The sequence below is a fragment of the Notolepis coatsorum genome (genome assembly GCF_963971535.1).
Source record: "Notolepis coatsorum genome assembly, chromosome: 10".
Lineage (NCBI taxonomy): Eukaryota > Metazoa > Chordata > Actinopteri > Aulopiformes > Paralepididae > Notolepis > Notolepis coatsorum.
The window spans coordinates 121,100,473-121,126,675 of record NC_140174.1 but is presented as its reverse complement, the minus strand read 5'-3'; the positions used below and the strand labels follow the sequence as shown (position 1 = coordinate 121,126,675).

The following is a 26,203-nucleotide window of genomic DNA, read 5'->3' as shown; positions in this document are numbered from 1 at the left end:
TCTGACTCTGACTGAGCGAGTGCTGCTGCAGCTCTCGGCTTCTGCGCGCAGATTCTGCTGTTCCACTGCTTGTTGTGAGGAGGAGTCTGATGACGTAGCAGGGGGTGACAGGCGCGTTGCCAGATCGGGTGGTTTTACGCATAATTTTTAAGTCTGTTTACAGTGTGTTTTAACTGAGTTTTCGGCTGAAATGCATATGAAATATGGCACATCTTTGAACGCCGTTATAATAGAGTGCTGAGAATGAACGCACTTTTGAACTCCGTTACACAGCGCTGAGAATGAACGCGTTCTCAATTACGTTCATTTAGCGGATATACAGTACGTTCAGTTCAAGTTCGCCCAAAATACGAACGCGTTCATGAACGATCGTTCATTGAACGCGTTCAGGTACATCACTGATGGTAGGTAACTGCCAGCGGCCCAAACCTGTCTGTTGGTAGCAGTGATCTATACCAGGCCATTCAGGGACACAGCAGCGCCAGCAGTTAATTATTACTGTATGCGAAATGATGGGCTCTTTCTCACAAGAGACTTTCATCATGATGAGCTTGTCTCCGAAAAAGTAGCAAATTCTGTACTTTAGGATCCTGCTCTGACTGATGCTGACGGGGGTTGGGGTAGGGTTGGGGGGTGGTGTTAGGGTTGGTGTGCTTGTATCTGATGCAGTGCGTCTGTCCCCTTCCTCACAGAGATGCCTCAGGAGACCTGGAGAGATCACCTCAACTGGCTCAGTGGCACGCTGCAGAAACTAACAGAGGAGGAAGAGGAGGAGGAGGAGGAAGACAGAGCCACCAGGTGAGATAAGGAGCGAGAGAGATTGAGTGATTGAGTGAGAGGGGCAGAGTTAGAGAGAGAGAGATGAAAGATGGAGACGAGAGAGTTAGAGGAGAGAGAGAGAGAGAGAGAGAGAGAGAGAGAGAGAGAGAGAGAGAGATTGAGTGATTGAGTCAGAGGGGCAGAGTTAGAGAGAGAGATGAAAGATGGAGACGAGAGAGTTAGAGGGAGGGAGAGAGGGAGAGAGAGAGAGAGGAGAGATTGAGTGATCGAGTCAGGGGCAGAGTTAGAGAGAGAGATGAAAGATAGAGACAAGAGAGAGAGAGAGCGAGAGAGAGAGAGAGAGAGAGAGAGAGAGAGAGAGAGAGAGAGAGAGAGAGATAGAGAGAGAGCGAGAGAGAGAGAGAGAGAGAGAGAGAGAGAGAGAGAGAGAGAGAGAGAGAGAAAAATAGAGAGAGAGCGAGAGAGAGAGAGAGAGAGAGAGAGAGAGAGAGTTAGAGAGAGAGAGGGGAGATGGATTGATCGAGTCAGGGGCAGAGTTAGAGAGAGAGAGATGAAAGATGGAGACAAGAGAGTCTCCATCTTTAGAGGGAGAGAGAGAGAGAGAGACAGGCAGGCAGAGAGAGAGAGAGAGAGAGAGAGAGGGAGAGGGAAAGAGAGACAGAGGGAGAGAGTGGTTTTCTCACTAACCATTCGGGGTCGAATCACAGTCCAATCGCACCCAAATAGGGTGTGATCGTCCTACTGAGAACGCTCCCCCCGTCCCCGGGGACGCTGATTCGCTCCAAACCTGGACCGCTGGAATAGGTGGTTCCGGGTGCGCGCCAGTGGGAGCGGGGGGCGTGGTGTGCAATGCTTGTACCAAAACACGGAAGAGGCTTGCTGTATCAACTTGCTGACACACACAACGTCATTACTGTAATGCTTTCATGCTTGCTTGAATTTTGGGCAGATAAAAACATACAGCAACAACTGGACAATACCCACAAAAACGATATTTATGAGTTCAGACCTCAACCAAACAAGCATGTTGAGCCTCACGGCTCAGTGGATGATTTTTTTTTTTTTTTTATCAAATGTTTTATTTTCTCTTTTTTTTTACATGAAACAAGACAAACAATACAGTAACAGTAATAATCAACAATAACTCACAGGACAATAACAGAAATAATAATAACAATAATGACAGTCCAGTAATTAAATCAGAATGAAAATAGACTAAAAGACATATAATAAATACATTACCATGGACACTCGCTCGCTCCCCCCCCCCCCCCCGCCCCCCTTCAGGACCCCAACGTGGGCATCCACTACTCCATCCATACATCCACTACTTCATTCAACACCAGAAAACTCCAAATTTATATGCGTTCCTTTATCTTATCCACCACAGCCACCCAGACTGCGAGGCTGGCTTCATTAACACCTAAAACCTGCGCAGTAAATATCTCTAGATAAATCACATCGAGATAGGTGAGAATCCATACCTTCGGGCACATTTTATCCGGTTGAATCCAGCGTGACGCTATCAACTTTTTGGCAGCTGTAAGACCCGCCAAAATGAGTCTCTTTACATGTACAGAGGTTAATAACTGAGAAACATCATTCAACAACAGTACAGAAGGCAGTGTCGGTATGGTCAGAGATAAAATCTCTGATAATTTAGTGGTTGTAGTGGGCACTTACATGGACACGACATAATCCACCTACACTGTCACTTTAAGGACACAGGGCATTGTGGGTAGCTAGAGCGGCCATATGAACTCTTGGCTTGGTTTGTTGTGGTATCCATGGCTATGCTAATAAATGATGCACACTGATGTGTGGTCAAAGAAACTTCACTCTCTGGTCGTGATTTCCCATCTCCTACATTGGTGAACCTGACGTTCTTGGACGCTTTCAAGGACGATTGAATTTATGGAAGCAGCAGTCACGCTGAAATTGCCAGAGTTCTGGGAAACGCAAGCTACTGCATGGTTTGTGCAGGCGGAGGCGCAGTTTGCAATAAAGAAAATAACGGAGGATGATACCAAGTACTATCACGTTGTCGCTTTTTATTTTTATTTTTTTTTAACCTTTATTTACCCAGGGTAGGTTCGCTGAGCACAGATGCTCTTTTTCAGCTACGCCCTGCTTCACATTCACACAGTTCCATTCATACATGGGAGCTGCCCAGTACAACCACAGTCTGACACCATTGGCCACTGAGCAACTCCACTGGAGCAGTTGGGGTTAAGTGCCTTGCTCAAGGGCACTTCAGCAACAGATTTTTCCTGCCGGTCCCGGGGATCGAACCGGCGACCTTCCGGTCACAAACCCGCTTCTCTAGCCATTAGGCCACCGCTGCCCCCCTGTGGTTGGAACTAACACGGCAGCCAGAGTGGTGAGTCTACTCACAAACCCTCCGGCGCACGACAAATATGGCACGCTGAAGGCACACTTGTTGAAGTGTTTTGAACTATCTGAGGTGGAACGAGCTAACCGGCTGTTTTCATTGCAAGGTCTGGGCGACAGTAAACCGTCCGAGCTTATGGATAGGATGCTGGCGTTGATGGGAGAGCATGAGCCCAACCACTTTCTGTTCAGACAGCTGTTCTTACGTCAGTTACCGGCTCAGGTAAGGGCTGCCTTGGCCAACACAACAATAAATGACTGCCGTATGTTAGCCGCGGAGGCGGATAAGTTATTTTTGGCCAGCCAACAACAACACTGTTCTACTGTGTTCTACCATGACCAACCCTCTTCCTCTCACCATGGGGATTATACCGTCGCTGCTGCGGTGGCAGCCCCTCGCCAGCGAGGGAGAGACACTGGCTGGTGTTTCTTTCACACATGGAGCCAAGTATGGAGCCAGGGCTAACCAATGCCGTCCCCCATGTACTTACAAGGGGCCGGGAAACGCCCGGGCCGGCGCTCAACAGTGGCCATGAGCGTTGGTGGGGCCGGCAGGCTACTGTTTTTTCGGGACACCATCTCAGGCAGGCGTTTCATGTGCGACACAGGGGCACAGAGAAGCGTGCTGCCTGCGTCAAGGGTGGACACTATGGAAGCTGCCAATGGTACTACAATCCGCACGTATGGCAGTAGGCTAGTGGAGCTGTGTTTTGGTGAGCGGCGGTTTAGCTGGGACTTCATCACTGCTGATGTGTCTGTGCCCCTGCTGGGTGCTGATTTTCTGTGTGCTTATGGATTGTTGGTGGATGTCAGGAACAATCGCTTGATCGACGCCACCACCTTTTGTTCATTTGAATGTACTGTCGGGGCAGCGCCTCCTGTGGGTTTGTCTAACATGTTGTCTGTTACAGATGAGTTTCACCAGCTGCTAGCCGAGTTCCCTGTCCTTACCCAGCCCACTTTCTCATCCTCCACCAGTAAGCACGGTGTGGAGCATCACATCTCTACGGCAGGTGCGCCAGTCTACTCCCGGGCTCGCCGCCTAGATCCTGCCAAGCTGGCCGTTGCCAAGGCAGAGATTTCCAACATGGAGAACCTGGGTATTATCCGTCGTTCTGACAGCCCATGGGCCTCACCCCTTCACATTGTCCCCAAGGCTGCCGGCGGGTGGCGCCTGTGTGGCGATTACCGCCGCCTTAACGAGGTAACTACACCGGACCGATACCCGGTTCCACATATTCAGGATTTTTCCACCCACCTGGCCCGGAAACTCATATTTTCAAAAATAGATTTAGTTCGAGGTTACCACCAGGTGCCGGTCCACCCAGCGGACATCCCTAAGACGGCGGTGATTACTCCCTTTGGTTTATTTGAGTTCTTGCGCATGCCTTTTGGGCTTAAAAATGCAGCACAGACATTCCAGCGCTTGATGGACTCTGTGTTACGGGACCTGCCTTTTTTGTTTGTCTACCTAGATGACATCTTAGTCGCCAGTACCACCAGAGCAGAGCACTTGTCCCATCTCAGGACCCTTTTCCACCGACTCAGTCAGCATGGGCTCATAGTTAACCCAGCTAAATGTCAGTTTGGGCTGTCTGGGATCGATTTCCTCAGGCACCACGTCACCAAAGATGGGGCAGTTCCCCTCCCATCTAAGGTTGACGCCATAGCAAATGTTCCACTGCCACCCACCATCAAGGCTCTGCAAGAGTTCCTTGGCATGGTACATTTTTACCATCGGTTTGTCCCCCGGACTGCTCAGCTAATGCGACCTCTGTACGAGGCTCTCAGGGGTAAAATGTGGTGGACTGGACGGATGAGAGACGCAAGGCATTTGTCGATACTAAAAACGCCCTGGCCAATGCAACCAGGCTGGCACACCCACTTCCCAACGCCCCTGTTGCCATCACCACTGATGCTTCAGACTATGCTGTTGGAGCGGTATACGAACAGTGGGTGAGTAGGGCTTGGCAGCCACTGGCTCTCTCGGGCCTTGGTCGGGGCCGTCCATGTTGGTTTAGACTATGCACGCATGGCCTCAGACCAGGTTTCCGACCTGGACGTTCAGGCCTACAGGACGGCCATCACAGCACTCAGGCTGGAGGATGTGGCATTTAATGAGGCTAACGGCACACTCCTGTGCGACGTTTCCACGGGACGGCCGCGACCGGTTGTGCCCAGCAGTTGGAGACGTCATGTTGTTGACATCATACATGGTCTCTCTCACCCCGGAAACAGGGCATCTCAAAAACAGGTGGCAGCCAAGTTCATTTGGCACGGGCTGAAAAAGGATGTGAGAGGCTGGGTTAAGACCTGTGTGATGTGCCAGCGCGCTAAGGTACACCGCCACATTAAAGCTCCTTTGGCCCAGTTCTCCATGCCCGAAAGGAGGTTTGACCATGTGAATGTGGACCTGGTGGGTCCATTACCCCCATTGCATGGTTTCACATACCTCCTCACGATGGTGGACAGAACCAATCGGTGGCCAGAGGCCGTTCTGCTGTCATCCACAACGTCCACTGATGTGGCTCGGGCGTTTATATATACGTGGGTGGCCCGGTTTGGTGCTCCGTCTGACCTTTCGTCGGACCGCGGACCTCAGTTCACCTCTGAGCTTTGGTCCGAGATTGCCAGAAACTTAGGCGTGAGACTGCACCGCACTACCGCTTATCACCCACAGGCTAACGGTTTGTGTGAGCGGTTTCACCGGTCCATGAAGGCCTCTCTCCGAGCTACCCTTAGCGATGGTAGTTGGGTCGACAGGCTCCCGTGGGTCATGTTGGGTCTCAGGACCGCCCCCAAGGAGGATCTCCAGTCATCATCGGCTGAGCTGGTCTATGGCCAACCGCTGCGGGTCCCCGGGGAGTTTTTACCTGACACCACAGACCCCTGGTCTGCGACCCAGCAGCGCGTTTCACTCTTGGAGAACGCTAGGGCATTTGTGCCGGTCCCCACCTCGCAGCATGGTTTGCCACAGACTCGTGTTCCACCCGGCCTCCAGGCCACGGAATATGTGTTCATACGGCACGATGCCCACCGCGGGTCCTTTCAACCCCCCTACGATGGCCCGTTTCGGGTCATACAGACGGGAAGTAAGACCTTCGTGGTGGACATTGGCGGTAAACCGGAACATGTCTCGGTGGACCGGCTTAAGCCAGCTCACTTGGATGTGGATCACCCCGTGGCGATCGCTCAGCCCCCGCGGCGAGGGAGACCTCCCCGTGTTAAACCTTGTCACCCTAAATCACTTTTTGAAAATATGAGTCCCTCACCGCCCACTAGGCACCTTGCCCCTTGCCCTCCTCGCCACCGCAAGGCCCCAGGGGGTCCCACGGTAGCTCATATGCCGGCTCCAGTTGTTCGGAGCCGTTATGGTCGGGAGGTCCGTCTACCGACCCGTTTTTTGAGTTAGTAGGGTGAATTCTGGGGGGACATATGTAGTGGGCACTTACATGGACACTTACATGGACTGGACATAATCCACCTACACTGTCACTTTAAGGACACGGGGCATTGTGGGTAGCTAGAGCGGCCATATGAACTCTTGGCTTGGTTTGTTGTGGTATCCATGGCTATGCTAATAAATGATGTACACTGATGTGTGGTCAAAGAAACTTCACTCTCTCTGGTCGTGATTTCCCATCTCCTACATGGTAACATTTTCCCAGAAGGTCTCAACAGGAGGGCATTCCCAATACATATGCATATATGTACCAATAGCACCGTTTGAACACAAGGAGCATCGAGAGTCAGGTCTGAGACCCATTAGGTTCAATCGTCTAGGGGTCAGGTAAGTCCTATGAACAAAGTTAAGATTAATCTGTTGGTGATCTGGGTTGCGTGATGATAGCCGAACATTTTCCCAGACTGCATCCCAATCAAAATCTACCTCCAGCTCTGGGATATCCTTCCTCCAAACCGTGTCTAGGGGAAGGACCTTATATGAGGACGTAAGTAAGTGGCGATAAAAGTCAGAGACAAAGCCTCTCGACGTCTCCTTGTCATAAAAGAATTTGTGAAACCTGTGGTGCTCAAGTGGAGCATCCCATGGGACGCTGTGAGCCTTCAGAGCTGCTCTTATTTGTAAATAGAAGAAAAAGGAGGATCTGCGGAGGTCAAATTTGTTGGATATATCTTGAAAACAGCGGAGACCAGAGTCATCGAAGATATCCCCCAATGTGTGTATGCCTTTCTTTTCCCAACCAGGGTATCTGATAGGTTGTTGTCCAATAAGGAGTCAATTGTGATTAAATAGGGGAGAATGCATGTGCCATTTATGGTGGTTAGTACACGTTTTCTGTGTCACGCCAAATCCGGATCACATGTGTAATAAGAGGGCCAAATCTTAAGTTGCATTGCTTAATTGATATGTTGGTTTATACTATATCCTGCAGTCTATGTGGGGCCACTATCTTCTCCTCCAATGGTCTCCAGGATACCGCTGCTTGAGAATCAAACCAGGTGATCAGTGGTCTTAAAGAGAACGCTTGAAAGTAATATTTGAAGTTTGGAAAGGCTAAACCCCCGTCGGTTTTATTTCTCTGTGCAGTGGATCTTTTTAATCGTGGGCGTTTGTTGTTCCAAATGAATTTATATGCAGCAGAGTGCAGTTTTTGCCAGTAACCAGCAGGGGGGGGGGGGGGGGTAACGACAACATGGAGCTGATAGTTAATTCTGGGCAAAACATTCATCTTAACTATTGACGCTCGGGCCTGTAATGAGTTTTTTAATTTTGACCACCTGCTGAAGTCATCTGTGATCCTGTCTCGCAAGCCGGAGTAATTATACTTCACGTCTGGCCTATAGTGGGGAATATTTCAACTCCAAGACATTTAAAGTGTTCTACCATGAGTATATTTGCTGGGAGGATTGCGCAGTCACATTGAGTGGAAGGAAGGCCGATTTTGGCCAGTTGATCTTAAATCCCGATAGACTGCCAAAATCATCTATTACTTTGAGAAGATGAGGTAGGGAGGTGGCGGGGTTCTGCATGAACAAGAGTACATCATCTGCATATAAGCTGATGTGATGCTGTGTGCCCTTAATTGAGACCGGTGATATGGTCTGGGATTGTCTTATGTACTGAGCTAAAGGTTCGAGGGATAGAGCAAATAGTCCGGGACTAAGAGGACAACCCTGTCTGGACGAGCGCGATACAGGGAAGAGTGGCGAGCAGAGTTTACCTGTTAAAATCATGGCCGATGGACCTGTATATAGCACTTTGATCATATGGATGAACCCTTCACCTAACCCCATCCTTCTAAGTACTGCCCATAAATAAGACCACTCCAATCTGTCAAAGGCCTTCATCGCGTCTAAGGATATGACAGCCGTAGGGGTCGCGGCATCCTTGCTGGACACAGTACCTAGCAGCTTTGTCATTCTAAAAGCCAGTGCAGTGGTATATTCATGGTGATTTAACATGTTACCTGTGATGTCACTATGATGTCACTATGGATAGAATCATGGCAGTTGAAACTTTCTACATCATTCTAAAGCCAGTGCAGTGGTATATTCATGGTGACTTAACATGTTACCTGTGATGTCACTATGATGTCACTATGGATAGAATCATGGCAGTTGAAACTTTCTACATGTGTACTGCATGCGTGTGCAGTGCGTCCACCAGGCCGGAGGAGGGCGATGCTCCGCTGTGAAGTCCGTTGTTTCCTGTGATTCGCATAGAGTAGAGGTCACAGAACATTGCAGCATTGTCATAGTGCAATTAGACCGCCGTGTCAGGAGAGGGCGCTGTGCAACAGTTCGTCTGACATTTTAGCGTACTAGTAGGTCAACAACAGATGAACAGCAGATGATGACGCTGGCCGTGGACGCAACTATAATGTCGTGTGTGTGGCTAGCAGAACGTAGCTGAAACGTTGATGGATCCTTGAGGCCCAATAAAAATATGTACACACACACAGAAAAAAAAATAAACGCTACACGGTCCCACAGAGGTATTAAGCCAAGTCATGACGAGGCGTAAGTGACACGCATAAAAGTCATAGATCATTTGAACAAAGCTAGCGCTTATCTCCCTAGCATATAGTGGATGTAGAAAAAGATTATGTAATAGTTATACAAAACAGAACCGACCGACCCCCCCTTATGTCAGATGTCGAGAAACATTTAAATAAAGCATCTAGGCGACACCCAACGTCACACAGTTAACCATATTTATAAAAACGGAGAAATAGAGAATAATATGACGCCGCTCTGCGTGTTAGCCATAACGAAGTGCTAACGGCTCAAAAACAGGCTACTATCGCGTACCACGGTATGGTGAGGCCGGTGTCGTGGCCTCTTCATCCTGGGTCTTCAAGAAGGCAACGGCGTCCTCAGGCGAAGGAATCGGTTTTCTCGTGCCGTCTTTGGTCGTGATGAAAAGCCTTGCAGGGTACTGAAGAGACGGCTTGAGACCTAGCTTGTAGAGGGGGCCCATGACATCTCTGTAGCGGGAACGCTGCTCCACGACTTCAGGACAGTAGTCTTCAAAGATTTGGACTGGTTTCCCTTCGTATTTCAGCGTTCCCCTCCTCTTCCGTGCCTAATTTTTTCTTTTATTTGATAATGATGTAAACGAGCAATAACTGCTCTAGGCCTGGAGCTAGTTGTTGTTTTGGCACCGGCCCTGTAACACCGGTCCAACTCGGGTGGCGTAGAAAGGATCTCTTTCCCCAGAATATCAGCCAGTACCTTTGCAAAAAAGTCACTGGGTTGGTCGCTATACACGGACTCATCCAGTCCTAATATGCGAATATTGGATCGGCGGCTACGGGACTCGACGTCGGTTAGCTTAGATTTTCGTAGTCGTACACCTAGCCTCAAGCTCTTCCATCCTGCCCGACCATGTATTTAAGCCGTTTTCCACGGTGTTCAAACGCTCGGTATTATCATTAACAATAGGTTATGAATATAACCGTAGTTCTATGAATGCTAGTGACGCTCAGCGTCATATTGCACATATCTCGCTCCAGTGTATATGCACTGAATAAAATTTAAAAATGTACCTTTACATACCAACATCCGTCTGACCACACCCCCATCTGCTACCTACATAAGCAGGGGTGGGGCCACACACTCATCTCCTTCCCAAAAAATTTCACCACAAGGAAAGATCAAGGGCCGCAGTGGCGTCCAGACGCTGAGCGTCACTAGCATTCATAGAACTACGGTTATATTCATAACCTATCATTCTATATCATGCTAGCTTCCGCTCAGGAGCTGAGCGGGAGCTAAAAGCTCGACAAATGTACCCCGCTGAGGCCTCCCACAACCATCAGACCGGGGAGGACCGAGCCCCCCGACCCTCCCTAATGGAGGATACCCTCCCTATTGGAGGACGGGAGGGAGACGGATCCGACCGTGCGAAGAGGAACTCGAGCAACTCAACGCACAGGGTGAGCAGACCGTGGCTTGACCCCACGACTACGCACACGCACAATCCGCATGCCACCAGGGAACAAACGGAAGGAACAAACCTCGTTACCGCCCCCAAAATCACGGGGTCAAGAGCAAACTCAACCCCGTGGCAAGGCCGTAGCAGCGGAGCGCGAAGGAAGACCCAGACCCAGAAGGGACTGGATCCCCCCGGAAAAAGGGGGCCCGGAGAGGTCAACGACGCCACAGCATCAAGACCTCACCAGGCGGTCACTAGTGACACCGCCCCCCACATCGCCAGCGTATTCGGACAGGGCCCATCCAAGAGCGGGCCCTTCCCCCCACTAGCACGCCGCCTGGCACACTGACCCTGGCACACTCAGGCAGTCAGCATGGCTGTAACTCGAAGCACTCAAGAGGCTACACTACAGCGGGAGCAGGCAGCACACCGGGGAGACGACCCCCAGAAGGGGTCGATCCCTCAATCCAGGCAGCAGGCATTTTACCCGAGCCTGGAGCACTGCGGACGAGACAGGCGCCAAAGGGGTCAACTGAAAACAGTGTATGCTGGCATTGTTGCGCACCATGACAAAGCCTCCCCAAAAAAACCCGACCCAGAGGGGCCGAGGCAGAGAAGGCTGACACGATTGGCAGACGTCATGAACGTGCAGGGGCACACTCAACCGGGTAACCCGGGAGTTGACTCCGCTCCAACACACCAGGGAATCAACCACCCTCTTGGTACCACATGCGGTGGTTGTTTCTATAACCCCTCAAGAAAAAACTCCAAAACACACCTGCGGGTATACACTGGCTATACCGCAGTACAAGTGTTTCAGTTTTCAAAACGGGGTTATCCCAGGCCTACGGGTCGACGAAACACAACTTCGGACCGGGCCCGGCGGACCGGGAAGCACACAGGGATGGTGGTCCATAAGACCACCCCAACAGCCCCCTCTTCACCATGCGTAAGAGAGGGGCGAAAGGAAAAAGGAGCACAGGGTACAACATGTACCCAACAAAGGGTCTCCGTAACGCCCAACCCTGTGACACCCGGGCCGACCCGGCATTTTTCCCCCCGAAAAAAGCACAAGTCCCTCAGGGTACCAGAACAGCAGATCTGCGTCCCCGGCGGACAACGGGTTAACTGACCTGGACCAGCGTGACCAGAACCAGTCCTGTGCCCTAATCACGCCGACATCCCCACTCCAAGAGAGGGGGTAGGTACGCGTGTCGATCTAAAACATGAAAAGAGGGCGCCACCCAGACGTTCCCATTCGTACCGCGCTCAGTGGCCCACCTCAAGGGCGTGAGACCCCTCTACCTATGTTTTGATCTATTCCGTTAACATCCCCCAGATATGAACGAGAATTCGTCAAGACCTAGTAACAGGCGCTCGGAAGAGAAACCCTCCATCCCAGTTGCCCTATAAAAACGCCGTTTTAATAACGAGCAACCAAGGCATACCAGCCTCATGCGTGATTCTTATCAGAAACACCCCGAGCCAGCACTATGTACGCGTCGAGACCCAAACACATCAATGGATAGTCTAACACAGACCTGGGCATTGTACGGCCCGCGCGCGGGATAATTCTGACCGGCCCGCGAAAGATTACATGATAATAAAAAAATAAAAATAAAAATAAAAAAAATATATTTTTTTAATATTTTTTTTTAATATTTTTTTTTTTAACTTTTTTTTTCTTTCATGTCAACGTTCACACGCACAATATACGCTTACCTAGGATTTGACTTGATTCAACAACAAAGCAGTCGGGGCAAGCCGAAAACGGTCGAAAGTGTGGTTATTTGAAGTTTGGATTTCTTTTTTCACAACTGAGGTAGGTAGATTCAATTTTGGAGACTAAAGTACAGAAAAAGGGTACCGTTGGGTACCGGTATTGATTCACAGGTACCGGTACCGTATCGGTTCAAATGTGAACAGTACCCATCCCTACTGAACACACAACTGCAGGGCAAGGGCCTTTTTGCTCATGAAATGCATAGCCATGTGAAAGCCTTCATGACAAAATATGACGTTTCAAGGCAACTAGGCAGCAACAATCTCAAACACATGAAAACCCTGAAAGAAGTCAAACCATCAGCTGATCACCGGCACAGGTACTCATCCATGTTGGGAGCACTGCATGATGAATTTTCAATGCGTTTTCAAGATTTCAAAAAGGTTGAGGATGAAATGCAGCTGGTTTCCTCTCCCTTTACCTGCAGTGTTGATAGTGCACCCACTGATGTTCAGCTTGAACTCATTGACCTGCAGTCTGATTCACTACTGAAAGAGCACTTTAAGTCAGCATCACTGCTAGAGTTCTACTCTGCTCTCAAGGAGGAGAACTTTCCAAACATGAGAAGACATGCTCAGAAGATGTTGGTTCTCTTTGGATCCACCTATATGTGAACAGACATTCTCAGTCATGACGTTTACCAAGTCCAGGTACAGATCCTCTCTCACTGATGAACATCTGGCAGCTGTGCTTCGCATCTCCACCTCAGACATGCAACCTGACTTTGATGGACTTGTTAAAGCTCAACAGAGACTGGATTTATCACACTGAATGAAAAAAAAAAGAGCTGAAGAACACTAAAATGTGGAAATATAACAAGTGAAATGGGACACTTGATCCTTTTTTTTTTTTTTTTTGCACAGTTCTGAAAACATTAAATGTTTAATATAGGCATGTAAAGTAAAAAAGGCTACTGGGACACTTTTCTTTACACAGTTCAGTGACATGTCTTGTTTATTTTGGCTATAAGATGATGTGATGTCTTTAGAAAGCTAAGAAAATCATTGTTTCAATAGTATATGAAACTCAAAATAATAACTTTATTTGTATAGCACTTTTTCATACATGCCCGTTGTTATTAATGTTTCACATTTTGTTTATCATTTTGGAAATAAATTCTATTTGAATAAATTATATTTTTGAAAGCTAACCTCACCTTTTAATTGCCAAATAATAACATACACTCTTACCAGGGGTCAAAACAATGCCATTTACTGCTTTTTATATAGAAATAAAATGTATATTATGCATAATTGTGTTTGGAATTTTGGCCCGGCCCTCCAACATATTTTCAGTTGCTCATTCGGCCCCCCGGGAAAAATAATTGCCCACCCCTGGTCTAACAAGACACCAGACATTGTTCCTCCAAGTCGCCTGGGAGAACGACAAGGAGCCGTCGTGCTTCATGTTCTTTCCTCTTTTTATTAAAAAAAGAAAGAAACACATACTGACATGAATCCCACGTGATGCGGCTGAGGGTAAAACAAATTCATTTTTACATCCCGCCACCCTCACCACAGGGAGGAGACGGGAATCCTCAGAGAGACTTCCCACGCGAGCTGTATAGATTGAAAAGAAATATTGCAACATTGAGCTATGTAACACTTGGGTTAGGGCTCTCCGAGGAGGAGGCACTGAACCAATACACACTCAATAATCTAATTTAATCGAATACACATACAATAGAGCAGAACTCCTTTTTGAAGTTCTACTCACCTTGACAATCTGAGGAGGAGGCTCTGAAACTCTGAGGAGGCTCCCTCACTGGGAAGGAGGGTCCGAACTCACAGAAGGCACTTCTCCCTGAGGAGAAGCTTCGTGAGGAGGAGCTCTGACAACTCCCTGAAACAGATCCATAACATGGAACCTGAACAACTCACGGAAGTCTTACCAATAGAAACACGCTCAGTGCCGTACTCTATGGCGGGGGAATTTCCGCGGTGCACACGCCCAATTTTTCAGGGCATGGGACCAGGAACCCCCCCCCCCCCCCCCCCCACCCTGTAACGTGCCGAACAGCAACGTGACAGGAACCCTGAAGGACAGGGGGTTTTAACCCCTGACCAATCAGAAAAGGGGAGGAAAGGTTTACCAGTTAACCCCTTTACGACCCCTCACCCCTGATACGATGTAATGACAAAGTAGAGCATGACCCAGTCATAGCATGCTACATGAAGCATCTAACAGCTTCACATAGCTCATGTGCTAACCTGCTATCTGAGTTTTACTAAGGAAAAAACACAGAACAGAGAGGGCCCCTTTAAGAGCCCCGGTACCAGACTTACACACTTCTGTGGGCCAAACCTAACCCAGTCGTAGATCTCAACGACACACACAACCCTTCATCACAACAAAAAATGGCAAAAGTACACTCTTACTACAGAGGAACGCCGTTTTTCATAACGAGAGAGACATAAGTCCTTGATTACGTATTGGCCACAGGCCTTACTAAGCACACATGATAAGTGACCAAACAACCTTTTCTTTAGGAAAAGAATAGTTTCTCAAGCGGAAGCACAACCCCAGCAACTTAAGCTGAGGGTTACATCGTATCCCCACAAACACAGTGACACAATATATTGTAAACAACATGTCTGAGAGGAGGGGGGGAAGCCCCAGGGAAACCGGGGGGGTCACCCCTCCTACCTTACCCTTGATACAACCAGGTTGAACAGGTACCCCTGTTAATATGTGAACATGCTGTTCATTGTCATCACAGGCTGAGAAAAAGATTCATTCCTCAATCACATGTCACTAAGCATAGCTTCACAGGTTAACTAACCCTCTTCGTTGTGAGTTCACCCACATTACAAACGTTACATGAACACACATGTTCTCATCACAACTAACCAGTTCATTTTTACACATGCAAAAAACAACGCCGATTTTCTATGGAGAGAGAAGCTATACCAGTGACAAGACAATTCACACACAACACGCGTCGTATCCTCAATGTATTGCAGCAACACACGTTTTGGAAACATCGTTATTACAAAACATTTAGAAGGGAAGAAAAGAAGAAGTGTTTAAAGTCCGGTCAGGACTCCTACCTCCACCCTGAGCGCAGGCCGAGAGGACTGCAACACTGGTCAACGGGACACAGAGTCGAACCCGGCATCTCCTGCGTTGGTGACGAGGGTAATGTCCGCTACGCCACCCAGCCGCCGTTCTCCATGTTGACGAAGTCCTCGCTGGCATGGCACCCGGGTGTAGGGTCGACTAACATCCTCTGTCAAAGATGACGTCGTAGTCAGAGTGTTTAAGGCATGTTATAGTCACAGTAACGTTCAACAGTGTAGCATTTAAGCTAACAGCCGCCCGACTGATAGCAACAAGCTAACGTTTCCTAGCCTAGTGAACACAACAAGCTAGCGCCGCAGCTAACAGCTGACTGGCTAACAACAGTAGGCCACAAACTAGCACGCCAGCTAAGCAGCTATCACCTGAACTGTACACAATGACATAATAAGCCACACTTCAGACAGGCCGCCGCCTGAGTCCCCCATCATCCTAAGAGAGCAGAGAAAAAGAAATGTCAAACACAGTTTTCAACAGTGATTTACCAGATATGCAGCGGAGTCGGCTCAATTCCCATCCGGGCTGCAGCCGACTTGAGCATGGAACTACCGATAAAGAAGATCCATGCCCACTTTTCCTCGTGCTTTAGGGTGTACTTCCACATTCATGTGAAAGATGGGGCCTGCACGGGACAGAGAAGCATCCGCTTGTCCAGAGAATCCCGGGTTCAACCAGGTCTCGGTCGCGGGCCACTAGGTTGACCATCATGGGCGTCAGACCAAGATCCTCCGTCCGCCGCTTAAGAAGCCGAGCAGAGGACCCCAATCTGGGGCCGGCCTTCGTAAAATTGTCAGCTAGCCCCCAGAGCACTAGCAGACAACTAGTGCTCGCAAGCAAAACATTACTCACCCAGCTCGGAAGCAACCAGTTTCTCACAAGAGCCGGTGCCTCCCACAGTCCAGCTGTATGACCGGAGGTTCAATACCTATCCAGCCGCAGCAAGGAGGACTGCAGGTGGGGAGTATATCAGCGGCGCGAGCCCCTAATACGAAAAAGCCGGTGGAGGTCAGAATGATCATCATCTTCCAGACACTCCAGTGACGAAGACATTATCGCCGTATTTTCTCGAAATAGTGAGAGAGAAAATAAAGATATAACGTCAACGTATCTCCTTGTTCTTCTGTTTTCCTCTCTTCAGCTAAATACTTTCTTTCCCATATCAAGTGATTGGCATACAAGGCACTTCCTATTGGGGTGAAATTTGAGAAGGAGATGAGTGTGTGGCCCCACCCCTGCTTATGTAGGTAGCAGATGGGGGTGTGGTCAGACGGATGTTGGTATGTAAAGGTACATTTTGAAATTTTATTCAGTGCATATACACTGGAGCGAGATATGTGCAATATGACGCTGAGCGGAAGCTAGCATGATATAGAACCGACGCCCAGAGGTTGTCGAGTTTGGCTTCGAGCGATATAGTGGATGTTCTGATTTCGTTGGTTATGGATTGCCTGAGCTCTTCACTTGAAGAAGCAATTAGCCCAGCAATGGCCATTATATCAGTGGGATCATCGTCGTCCTTCTTGGCGTCATCCTTCTTGGGATCATTTCTCAGTGCTCTCTTCGCTGCCATTGTGGTTCTTTCAGCCAAAAAAGTTAGTAGGAAACATAAAGGGATGTATACAAAAAGGTTTAACCGAGTTGAGAATATAAAAAGAGGCTTTTAAAACTAAATATAAAAAAAGGGAGTAACAACGTGGCAGTGAGCGACTACTACATCCTCGACCCGGAACCGGAAAAGTGGATGAAAACATGAAGCCACGTTACAAGCACAAGACTTCCCTGGCTCGCATTAGGCCTGGCAATTATTTTGCCATTGCTATGTCTACTATACATTGGTTTCTTGTTCGAATGCATTTATTTCTATAGCCCAGTGGTGCCCATGCCCAACCAGTCGGCCGTGATCGACCGGTAGATCAATGACATGAAATATAATTGACGCGAGCGATGGGCTAATGTTAGCTGCTAACTAGTAATAAATAGGCTAAGCTAATTAGCATTAGTTTAGCTTAGCGTTAACCCTGGAAAACGCTCAAAGCGGACTCCACAACACCAGTTCCATTCGTGAGAAAAGGTTATATTGACGACGCTTGACAACAGATGTTCAAATATAACTTCATATTTATTGGTTATTTGTTTCTTTATATCAGCATCCACTTTCCACCACTGTGTGTTAAAACTCTTCCTGTGTTGACGTTAGAGCGTGACATCATCGCTACGGCAGCTCAAAACGTAAACCGTAAACAAAACCCGGAGCGCACCAAGACTGCAGTGTGTACGCAAACTAGAGGGGGGAGAGGGAGGGGGGAAGTTCGCACCCAAGGACGGAGCGAGGACGGAGCGGAGCTGATTCGACCCTGAATGGCAGTGAGAAAGCACCCTTAATGTGTGCCTGCTACCACCATATCTCCATGCATGCCTGCGTTGTGTTCCATCTCCTATTAACTGGTATTGAGGGGGTGGTTAGTTAGATATTTCCCCCCGTGCATCACGCCAGAGAGGTCCTGTTGAGAGGTGTAGCTGCTCCAAGCGCTCATTAAACACTATTAGCCTGGGAAAGAGAGAGGGAGGGAGAGAGGGAGGGAGGGAGGGAGAGAGAGAGGGAGGGAGAGAGAGAGCCGCAGAGAACATGAGTCTGGGAGGGAGGGATGGAGGGAGGGAGGGAAAGAGCTGCAGAGAACATGAGTCTGGGAGAAATGAGAGGGAGGGAGAGAAGGGGAGGGAGGGAGGGAGGGAGGGAGGGAGGGAGGGAGGGAGGGAAAGAGCTGCAGAGAACATGAGTCTGGGAGAACAGAGCGGGAGGGAGGGAGGGAGGGAGGGAGGGAGGGAGGGAGAGCGAGAGCTGCAGAGAACATGAGTGCGAGAAATGAGAGGGAGGGAGAGAAGGAGAGGGAGGGAGGGAGGGAGGGAGGGAGGGAGGGAGGGAAAGAGCTGCAGAGAACATGAGTGTGGGAGAACAGAGAGGGAGAGGGAGGGAGGGAGGGAGAGAGAGAGCTGCAGAGAACATGAGTGGGAGAAATGAGAGGGAGAGAGAGAGGGAAGGAGAGAAGGAGAGAGGGAGGGAGGGAGGGAAAAAGAGGGGGAAATAGCAGATTCGTATATTCTATATTATAGATTTTCTGTGTAGTTATTCTATATAGGTTTAAGAGGGGAGGTCGCTTATAAGCCCTTGCGCTTTTTGACCTTTCCTGCACATTTTAACTGTTCTTCTTTTACTTATTTTATTCCAGAATGTATGTTTGTAAGTGCAAATAACAATAAACAAATAAACATAGTAGTATAGACATATTAGCACTATAGGTATAGCAGTATAGTACATAGTAGTATAGACATATTAGCACTATATAGTAGTATTTATAGGTATTTTGTGTGTGTGTGTGTGTGTGTGTGTGTGTGTGTGTGTAGACGGTTCACGAGACGGAAAAATATGGAATGTTCATCACATCCGACACTGGAATGTTCATCCAAGCGATGCCGCTTTGAACCAACACTGATGGAACATTATCCAACCTTCAGTGGCAGCGGTCTTTTAAGTTTATTCACCCGTTTGACCGTTCAGGGATGACCACTTGGTCCGCTGGAGTTCTCTCCCTCTTCAGGGGCTTCCTGGGGCTGCCAGGAGCCAAAGAGCAATGCTAACGATGCTAAACATTCATGCTAGGGAAATGTGAAGGACACATTCATATTTTAACACCACAAGCACACAGACATTTGGAAGCCGCGTCCTTCCATACGACAAAATGTCACAGACATCTGGTGAAGGAAGCACAATTCAAAAGGTCTCACTTAGGGATGTTCGATATTGGCTTTTTTTACCGATAACCGATATACCGATATTGTCCAACTCTTAATTTCCGATACCGATATCAACCGATACCGATATGCAGGGTTTCCCCCCCAAGAAAACTGAATAATTTCAGGTAATTAACATTACATATCTCTTATGTGGAATTAACACAACATTATGCATACTTTTGACAATAAATAAAATAAGAATTTGTTCTTACTTGCTTGCCTGGGTAAATAAAGGTTAAATAAATGTAAAAAATAAATAAATAGGTCGACTTCCGGTATGCGAGCAGACGGGCAACACACGTGCGGTAGAGCTCCTGGTCAAATGAGCGAAAAAACGGATAAATAGAGACCCGAAAAGTGATTAAAAATAAAAGATGCACACGAGAAGTAAGGAAGAGATAACGATTGTGAAGGAAAGAGAAATGGAGAACACACGAGAAGAGGAGAATTTGAAGAAACAGAGCCCCCGAAGCGAAGCCGAGAAGGGACAGGCGGAAGAAGGGGGAGGTCCCGCTGAGGCAGACACGGGAATGCCAGGATGGGCCGTGGTCATGCAGGCCGGGATATTGGAGACCATAACAGCGACGATAAAACGGAACACGGACACGATAAGGAACGATATTGGGAAGTTACGGGAGGAATTGAGGAAGGAACAGGAGGACTTCAGAGGTGAAATGAATACAGAACTCAAAAGGGTGGATGAGAAGATGGCGGAACAGGACAGAAACGTGACCGAGTTACAGACTAGAACGGCGCAAGCGGAGGAATGGAACACAGAGATACACGAGGTGTTAACGTGTGCGATTCAAAAACAAGAACAGATGGAGACAAAGATATCGGACATGGAGGGGAGGTCACGGAGAAATAACATCAGAATATGGGGATTGAAAGAAGGAGTCGAAGGGGAATCGGTGACCCAATATGTGGAAAAGCTTATCAAGGAACAACTGGAGGAGACGGGACTGGAAAAAATGGAGATACAGAGGGCCCACAGGGCGTTGGCTCCGAGACCAAAACCGGACAGACCTCCGAGGGCGGTGATTATTAACTTTCTGAGATTTGAGATTAAGGAATTGATACTCAGAACCGCGTGGACCAAGAAGATAGAAATCGAGGGGAAAAGACTGTCGTTTGATCACGATTACTCGACAGCGGTAGCAATAACACGCAGGTCCTACGCGGGACTGAAGAGAATTCTGAAAGAAAACGGAATGAAATTCCAATCACCCATGACCTCGCTAAGGATTCACTGGAAGGAAGGGACGGTGACGTACGCGACGGCGCGGGAGGCGGCGGAGGAGATGAGGCGACGGGGGATGCAGATGGCGGAGGACGGAGAAGGAAGGGGACAGGAAGGCCAGACGCTGAGCCTGCAGCAGAGATTGGAGAAAGCACGCAGATGGACCAGAGTAGGAGATCGAAACCCGGGAGAGGAGGGAGGAGAGAGGAGAAGGCCGAGGTGAGACGTGACAGACCGAAGGCGGAGATGGACGAGGAGGCCAGAGACGGAGAAGGAGGGGAGAGGAGGCGGGAGGAGACAAATGGATGAGTACACGCACAAGAGATTGAAAAAACTATCCAAATAGAGACAAAATATAGAAACTGAAATAACATACATAAACACACATTCCCAGGTAGAGGCAGGATATAGGAACGAACATAACGTATACATGGACACATAATACACATGCTGATGGAGGAAATAAATGGAAATATAATTAGGTATGATAGACGGAACACAGAACATATTGAAACAAATACATAGACACACGCTGCGAGTAACACAGTTGGAAGGGATTAAGGGGATAAATGGACATCACATAGAAAATAGAGGGGAGGAAAAGAAAGTAAAAAGGGGTACACAGAAGACACCACACACGGGTTTGGGAGGAAGGAGGGACATTGGAACATATGACCCACATTGAGAGGGACCTAGGAAATGGGGGTCTTTGATCAGAATGAAGGACAGAGCGCTTTTGACCAGGAGCTCGACAGCAATAAAAACAGTAAGAAGGCTGGACAAATATGACGAGCGGTTGGGGGTAAAGGTTTCAAACCCCCAAGCCGTCAGGAGGAGGCCTCTCACTAGGAGAGCAATTACTCCTCACCCACCAGCAGGGGACAGGGGGGGACACAGGGATCCCCCGAACGCCTTGGGAGCACTTTATGTAAAGTTTATGTTTTTTATTTATGTTAATCATTATATGTATTCGGTGAAGAGAGCGGAGGCTACAACCGGAGGGGGGAATGAATGTGACATGGGGGGGACTGACAGACGAAAGAAGAAGAAAGATGACAATGGTTAAAGGTATAAAAATGATGTCGTTAAACGTTAATGGAATGAATAATACGATAAAGAGGGGCAAAGTGATGTTGAAGTGTAAAAAAAGTGAGATGGAAGTGATTTTTCTGCAGGAGACACATTTGGTAGCACAGGATCATGAGAAACTGAAGAGATTTGGATATGAAAATGCATACTATAGTTCCTTTAAACGGAACCTGAGGAGAGGAGTAATCACGTTAATCAAAAACACAGTCAAATTTGAATTGATCAAGGAAGTAAGAGACAAGGAGGGAAGGTTTGTTCTGGTGAAGGGAAAAATGGAGGGTCAAATGATTACGTTAGTGAATGTTTATGCACCCCCAGAGAGTGAGAGGGATTTATATGAGACCATTTTTTATATGATAGTGATGGAACTAGAAGGGATATTGATATGCGCGGGAGATTTTAATGTAGTACTGAATCACGACCTAGACACCACGAGTACTAGAAAAGGACAGGCACCAATCAGTAGATATATGAATATTCAGATGACGGAAATGGGAATTACAGATGTTTGGAGGGTGATGCACGCCATGGACAGGGAATACACACATTACTCGCACCCGCACGTGACATATGCGAGAATAGACTACTTTTTGATGACGACGGGGGACAGTTACAGGGTACGGGAGAGCAGGATAGGAGTAGCGGACATATCAGATCACAGTGCCATATATCTGACAGTAGATCTAGAAGGGAGACGGAGGAACACGATCTGGAGACTAAATGTAGGAATATTAAATAACAAGGGGGTGGTGAGTCAGATCAAAGAGGAGATGACAACGGGGCGGTAGATCCGAACATTCTATGGGACACACTGAAGGTGGTGATAAGGGGGAAATTGATGGAGAAGACAGCAATGCTGAAGAAGGCCAGAACGGAGACATATCACAATCTGATAGGGAAGCTGAAGAAGCTAGAGGGGAGACACCAGATATCAAAAGAACAGGAAACGCTCGGAGAAATCAAAGAAGTAAAGGCCAGGATAAATAGGGAATTATTGACGGAAATAGAAAAGAAAGCGAGGTTCATGAAACAAACGTACTATGAAGGGGGACCAAAAGCGACCAGACTGTTGGCTAGGAGAATTAGGACACAACAGAAGTTGAACACGATACACACAATAAGGGATACAAAGACTAATGAAATATTGAGAGACCCAGCTGAAATAGAGAGGACATTTAGAGAATACTATGAGAAACTATACACACAGCCAAAAGCAGCGGGAGAAGAGGAAATAGAAGCATATCTGGAGAAGCTAGAGTTACCATCGATAGGGAAAGAACAGAATGAAGAATTAAATAAAATAATTACGGAACGAGAACTGGAAGAGGCAATTAGTAGAGCTAAAAACAACAAATCTCCGGGGAGCGACGGATTCCCATCGGAATTCTACAAGACATTTAGAACGGAATTAGCACCCATGTTAGGGGCGGCGTTCAGACACACGATGGAAGAGGGTAAAATGCCCCCCCCCCCCCTCGTGGAAGGAAGCCATAATCACCACGATACCGAAGGAAGGGAAGGATAGAGAATTATGTAGTAGTTTCAGACCTGTGTCCATACTCAACGTGGATTACAAGATGTATACATCGATAATATCAAAGAGATTTGAGACGTTTATGCCAGACATTATAGATGAAGATCAAACTGGATTTATTAAAGGGAGACAGACACAGGACAACGTGAGAAAGACATTACACATAGTAGAGGAGATACAAAAACAAGGTGGTAGCGCGGTACTGATTAGCCTAGATGCAGAAAAAGCATTCGACAGTGTGAGCTGGACATTTTTATATAAAACATTGATGAGGTTCGGACTGAACGGGAGGGCGATGAAGATGATCAAGGCGCTATATCAAGAACCGACAGCGAGGGTTAAGGTGAATGGCAGCCTGACGGATATAATCAGATTAGAGAGGGCTACCAGACAGGGATGTTGTCTCTCACCAACGCTCTTCGCCGTTTTCATAGAACCACTGGCGCAACTGATCAGACAGACCGAGGACATCAAGGGAGTAAGGATAAAGGGAACGGAATATAAACTAGGCCTATTTGCGGACGACGTGATAGTATACATGAGACAACCAGACAAGAGCTTCCCGGCACTGATGGATCTACTGAAGGAATATGGCCACTACTCAGGATACAAACTAAATGTGACAAAGACACAGACCTTAGCATGGAACTATACCCCAACGACGGAAATTAGGGAACAGTACGGGATAAGATGGGACATGGACAAGATTAAATACTTAGGGGTGAACATCACGAGAGGGGTGGGGAAACTGTTTGAGGCGAACTATACACAGATAAATCAGAACATCAAGAGAGACTTAGAGAGATGGACAGTAATGCCCTTGGACTTCAATTCAAGAATAGAGGTCATTAAAATTAACATACTATCAAGGTTACTGTACTTATTCCAGTCACTACCGATACAAATACCACAGAATCAATTCAGGGAGTGGGACAGACTGATATCGAGGTTCATATGGGCGGGGAGAAGACCACGGGTCAGATATAAAACACTACAACTACCAAAGGAAGAGGGAGGGATGGCAGTACCCAGCCTACAAGATTATTACTATGCAGCACAACTGAGAGCAGTGACGTGCTGGTGTAACGACAGATATGAGGCAAGATGGAAAGACATTGAAAAAGAAGGGGAGGGATACAAGGTACAAGCTCTGGTGGGAGATAGGGAACTATTTAAAGAAAAAGAGGGACTATTAGATCCAATCAGCAAATGCACCTTGACCATATGGAACAGAGTAGTAAAAACACACAAATTGGAGAAGCAGTCAGGGGTTCTGAGATGGGTAGCACATGACAAGAGATTAAAACCAGGGAGGTCAGACCATGGATTCAGAAGGTGGGAGAGGGGGGGGGGGGGCAACAGCGATATGCAAAATGATAGAGAAGGGGGAAATGCAGACACTACAAAAATTAAAGGAGAAATTTGGACTAGAAAACAGGGACCACTTCAGATATCTACAGGTTAGAGACTACTACAACAAAGAAATAAGGGGGGCCAAGGACGAAGAACAGAATGGAATAATCAAGATGATAGTATGGGCATACGAAGGGGGGCAAGGAAGAGTAATATCAGCAATATACCGGGCTATAATGAACAGCAAGGGACACACGACCGATTACATAAGGGAGAAATGGGAGAGAGAACTAGAGATAGAAATAACAGGGAAGGAATGGGGGAACATATGCGAGGTGCAACATTCAACAACAGGATCGAGGATATGGAAAGAGTTTGGATGGAAAAACATAATCAGATTCTTTATAACCCCAGAGCTGAAGGGAAAATATGCACCAACACAAAAAGCATGCTGGAGGATGTGTGGGAAGGAGGGGGCAAATCACACGCACATATTCTGGGGATGTCAGAAGCTGAAGGGGTATTGGGAGGAGATAGGGGAGGCAATGATCAGAATATTAGGATACGGGTTACCACAAACAGGACTGGTGCTTTACTTAGGAGACCTGACACACGAGGGAATACAAGGGGGGGACAAATATTTAATAAAGATAATGTTGATAGCGGCCAGAAAAGCAATAACAAGACTGTGGTACAAAGAAGACCCACCGACAATAGCACAATGGGTAGGAATAGTGGAAGAGATACAGGATATGGAGAGGATAACACACATGCTGAGGTTACAGGAAGAGAAATTTGGAGAAAGATGGGGAAAGTGGGAGGATTACAAGGGGAACGAAAACGACATCACAGAGGAAGAACCAAATACATCACAAGAGGGCGAAGGGTAAAGGAGGAAAGAGGTTCAAAGAGGGTCTCTGAACCCATCTCACCCATGTTTTCTAATTTTATTTTTGTTTAAGATATGACAATTGTTTTATGTTTTTTCCACTTCATTATTTATGTATGTGAATATTTGCTTAAGTCAGTATTTTTTATTTTTCGTCTTTTGGGTATTACATTTTTTCTTTATTATTTATGTCTGTTTAATAGTGTTGTTGATGTTATTGTATATGTTGTGTTGTTTGTCTATAAATGTTCAATACAAATTTAAGTAAAAAAAAAATAAAAAAAAAATAAATAAATAAATTAAAACATTTTTGAAAACCGATACCGATATTTTCCGATATTACATTTTATTTCCAATATCGGCCGATAATATCGGTAGGTCGATAATATCGGACATCCCTAGTCTCACTCCTTCGTAAAGCTGAACAAGTCCTTTGAGACGACTTTCATCACAGGTCCTGTGGCGTGAATCCTGTGGCGGTGTTTGAGAGTGCGTTTTGTCCTCCTGTCCTGCAGGGGTCAGTGTGTGGCGTTCGAGGCCTGGTTCCTGCTCGTCCGGTGCGCTCACTGGGTGGAAGCGGCGGTGCAGCTGCTGGCGACGGCCGGAGCGGAGGACTGTGACCCCCTGCTGTGGCTGTTCACGTTCTACCACCACCCCACCACCAGGGGGCACTGCAGGGCACTGCAGCTGGTGGGTACATTTAAGATATTCCTTTATTGATTCACACAAGAACATAATAAAAGTGCATGTTGTAGTGATTGTTAATGGTACATAATTCACCCACGGAACTATTGTTAGGAACAAGAGTTCCGCCCGAACATTATATGAGGTGGCACTTCCTGCCACCACAGGTCAGTCGTCTGCACGCAACGTAG

General features: G+C 47.5%; 1 protein-coding gene across 1 annotated transcript in view; it reads left to right on the top strand.

Annotated features, from left to right (window-relative positions):
- Nucleotides 1–26,203, top strand: part of LOC311235806 (Fanconi anemia group C protein-like) — a 71,020-nt gene that overhangs the window by 19,244 nt on the left and 25,573 nt on the right. The window contains exons 4-5 of the mRNA XM_084323303.1: nucleotides 693–798; nucleotides 25,844–26,018. Of these exons, the coding sequence (XP_084179429.1) occupies nucleotides 693–798; nucleotides 25,844–26,018 (281 nt within the window). The remainder of the gene's footprint in view (nucleotides 1–692; nucleotides 799–25,843; nucleotides 26,019–26,203) is intronic.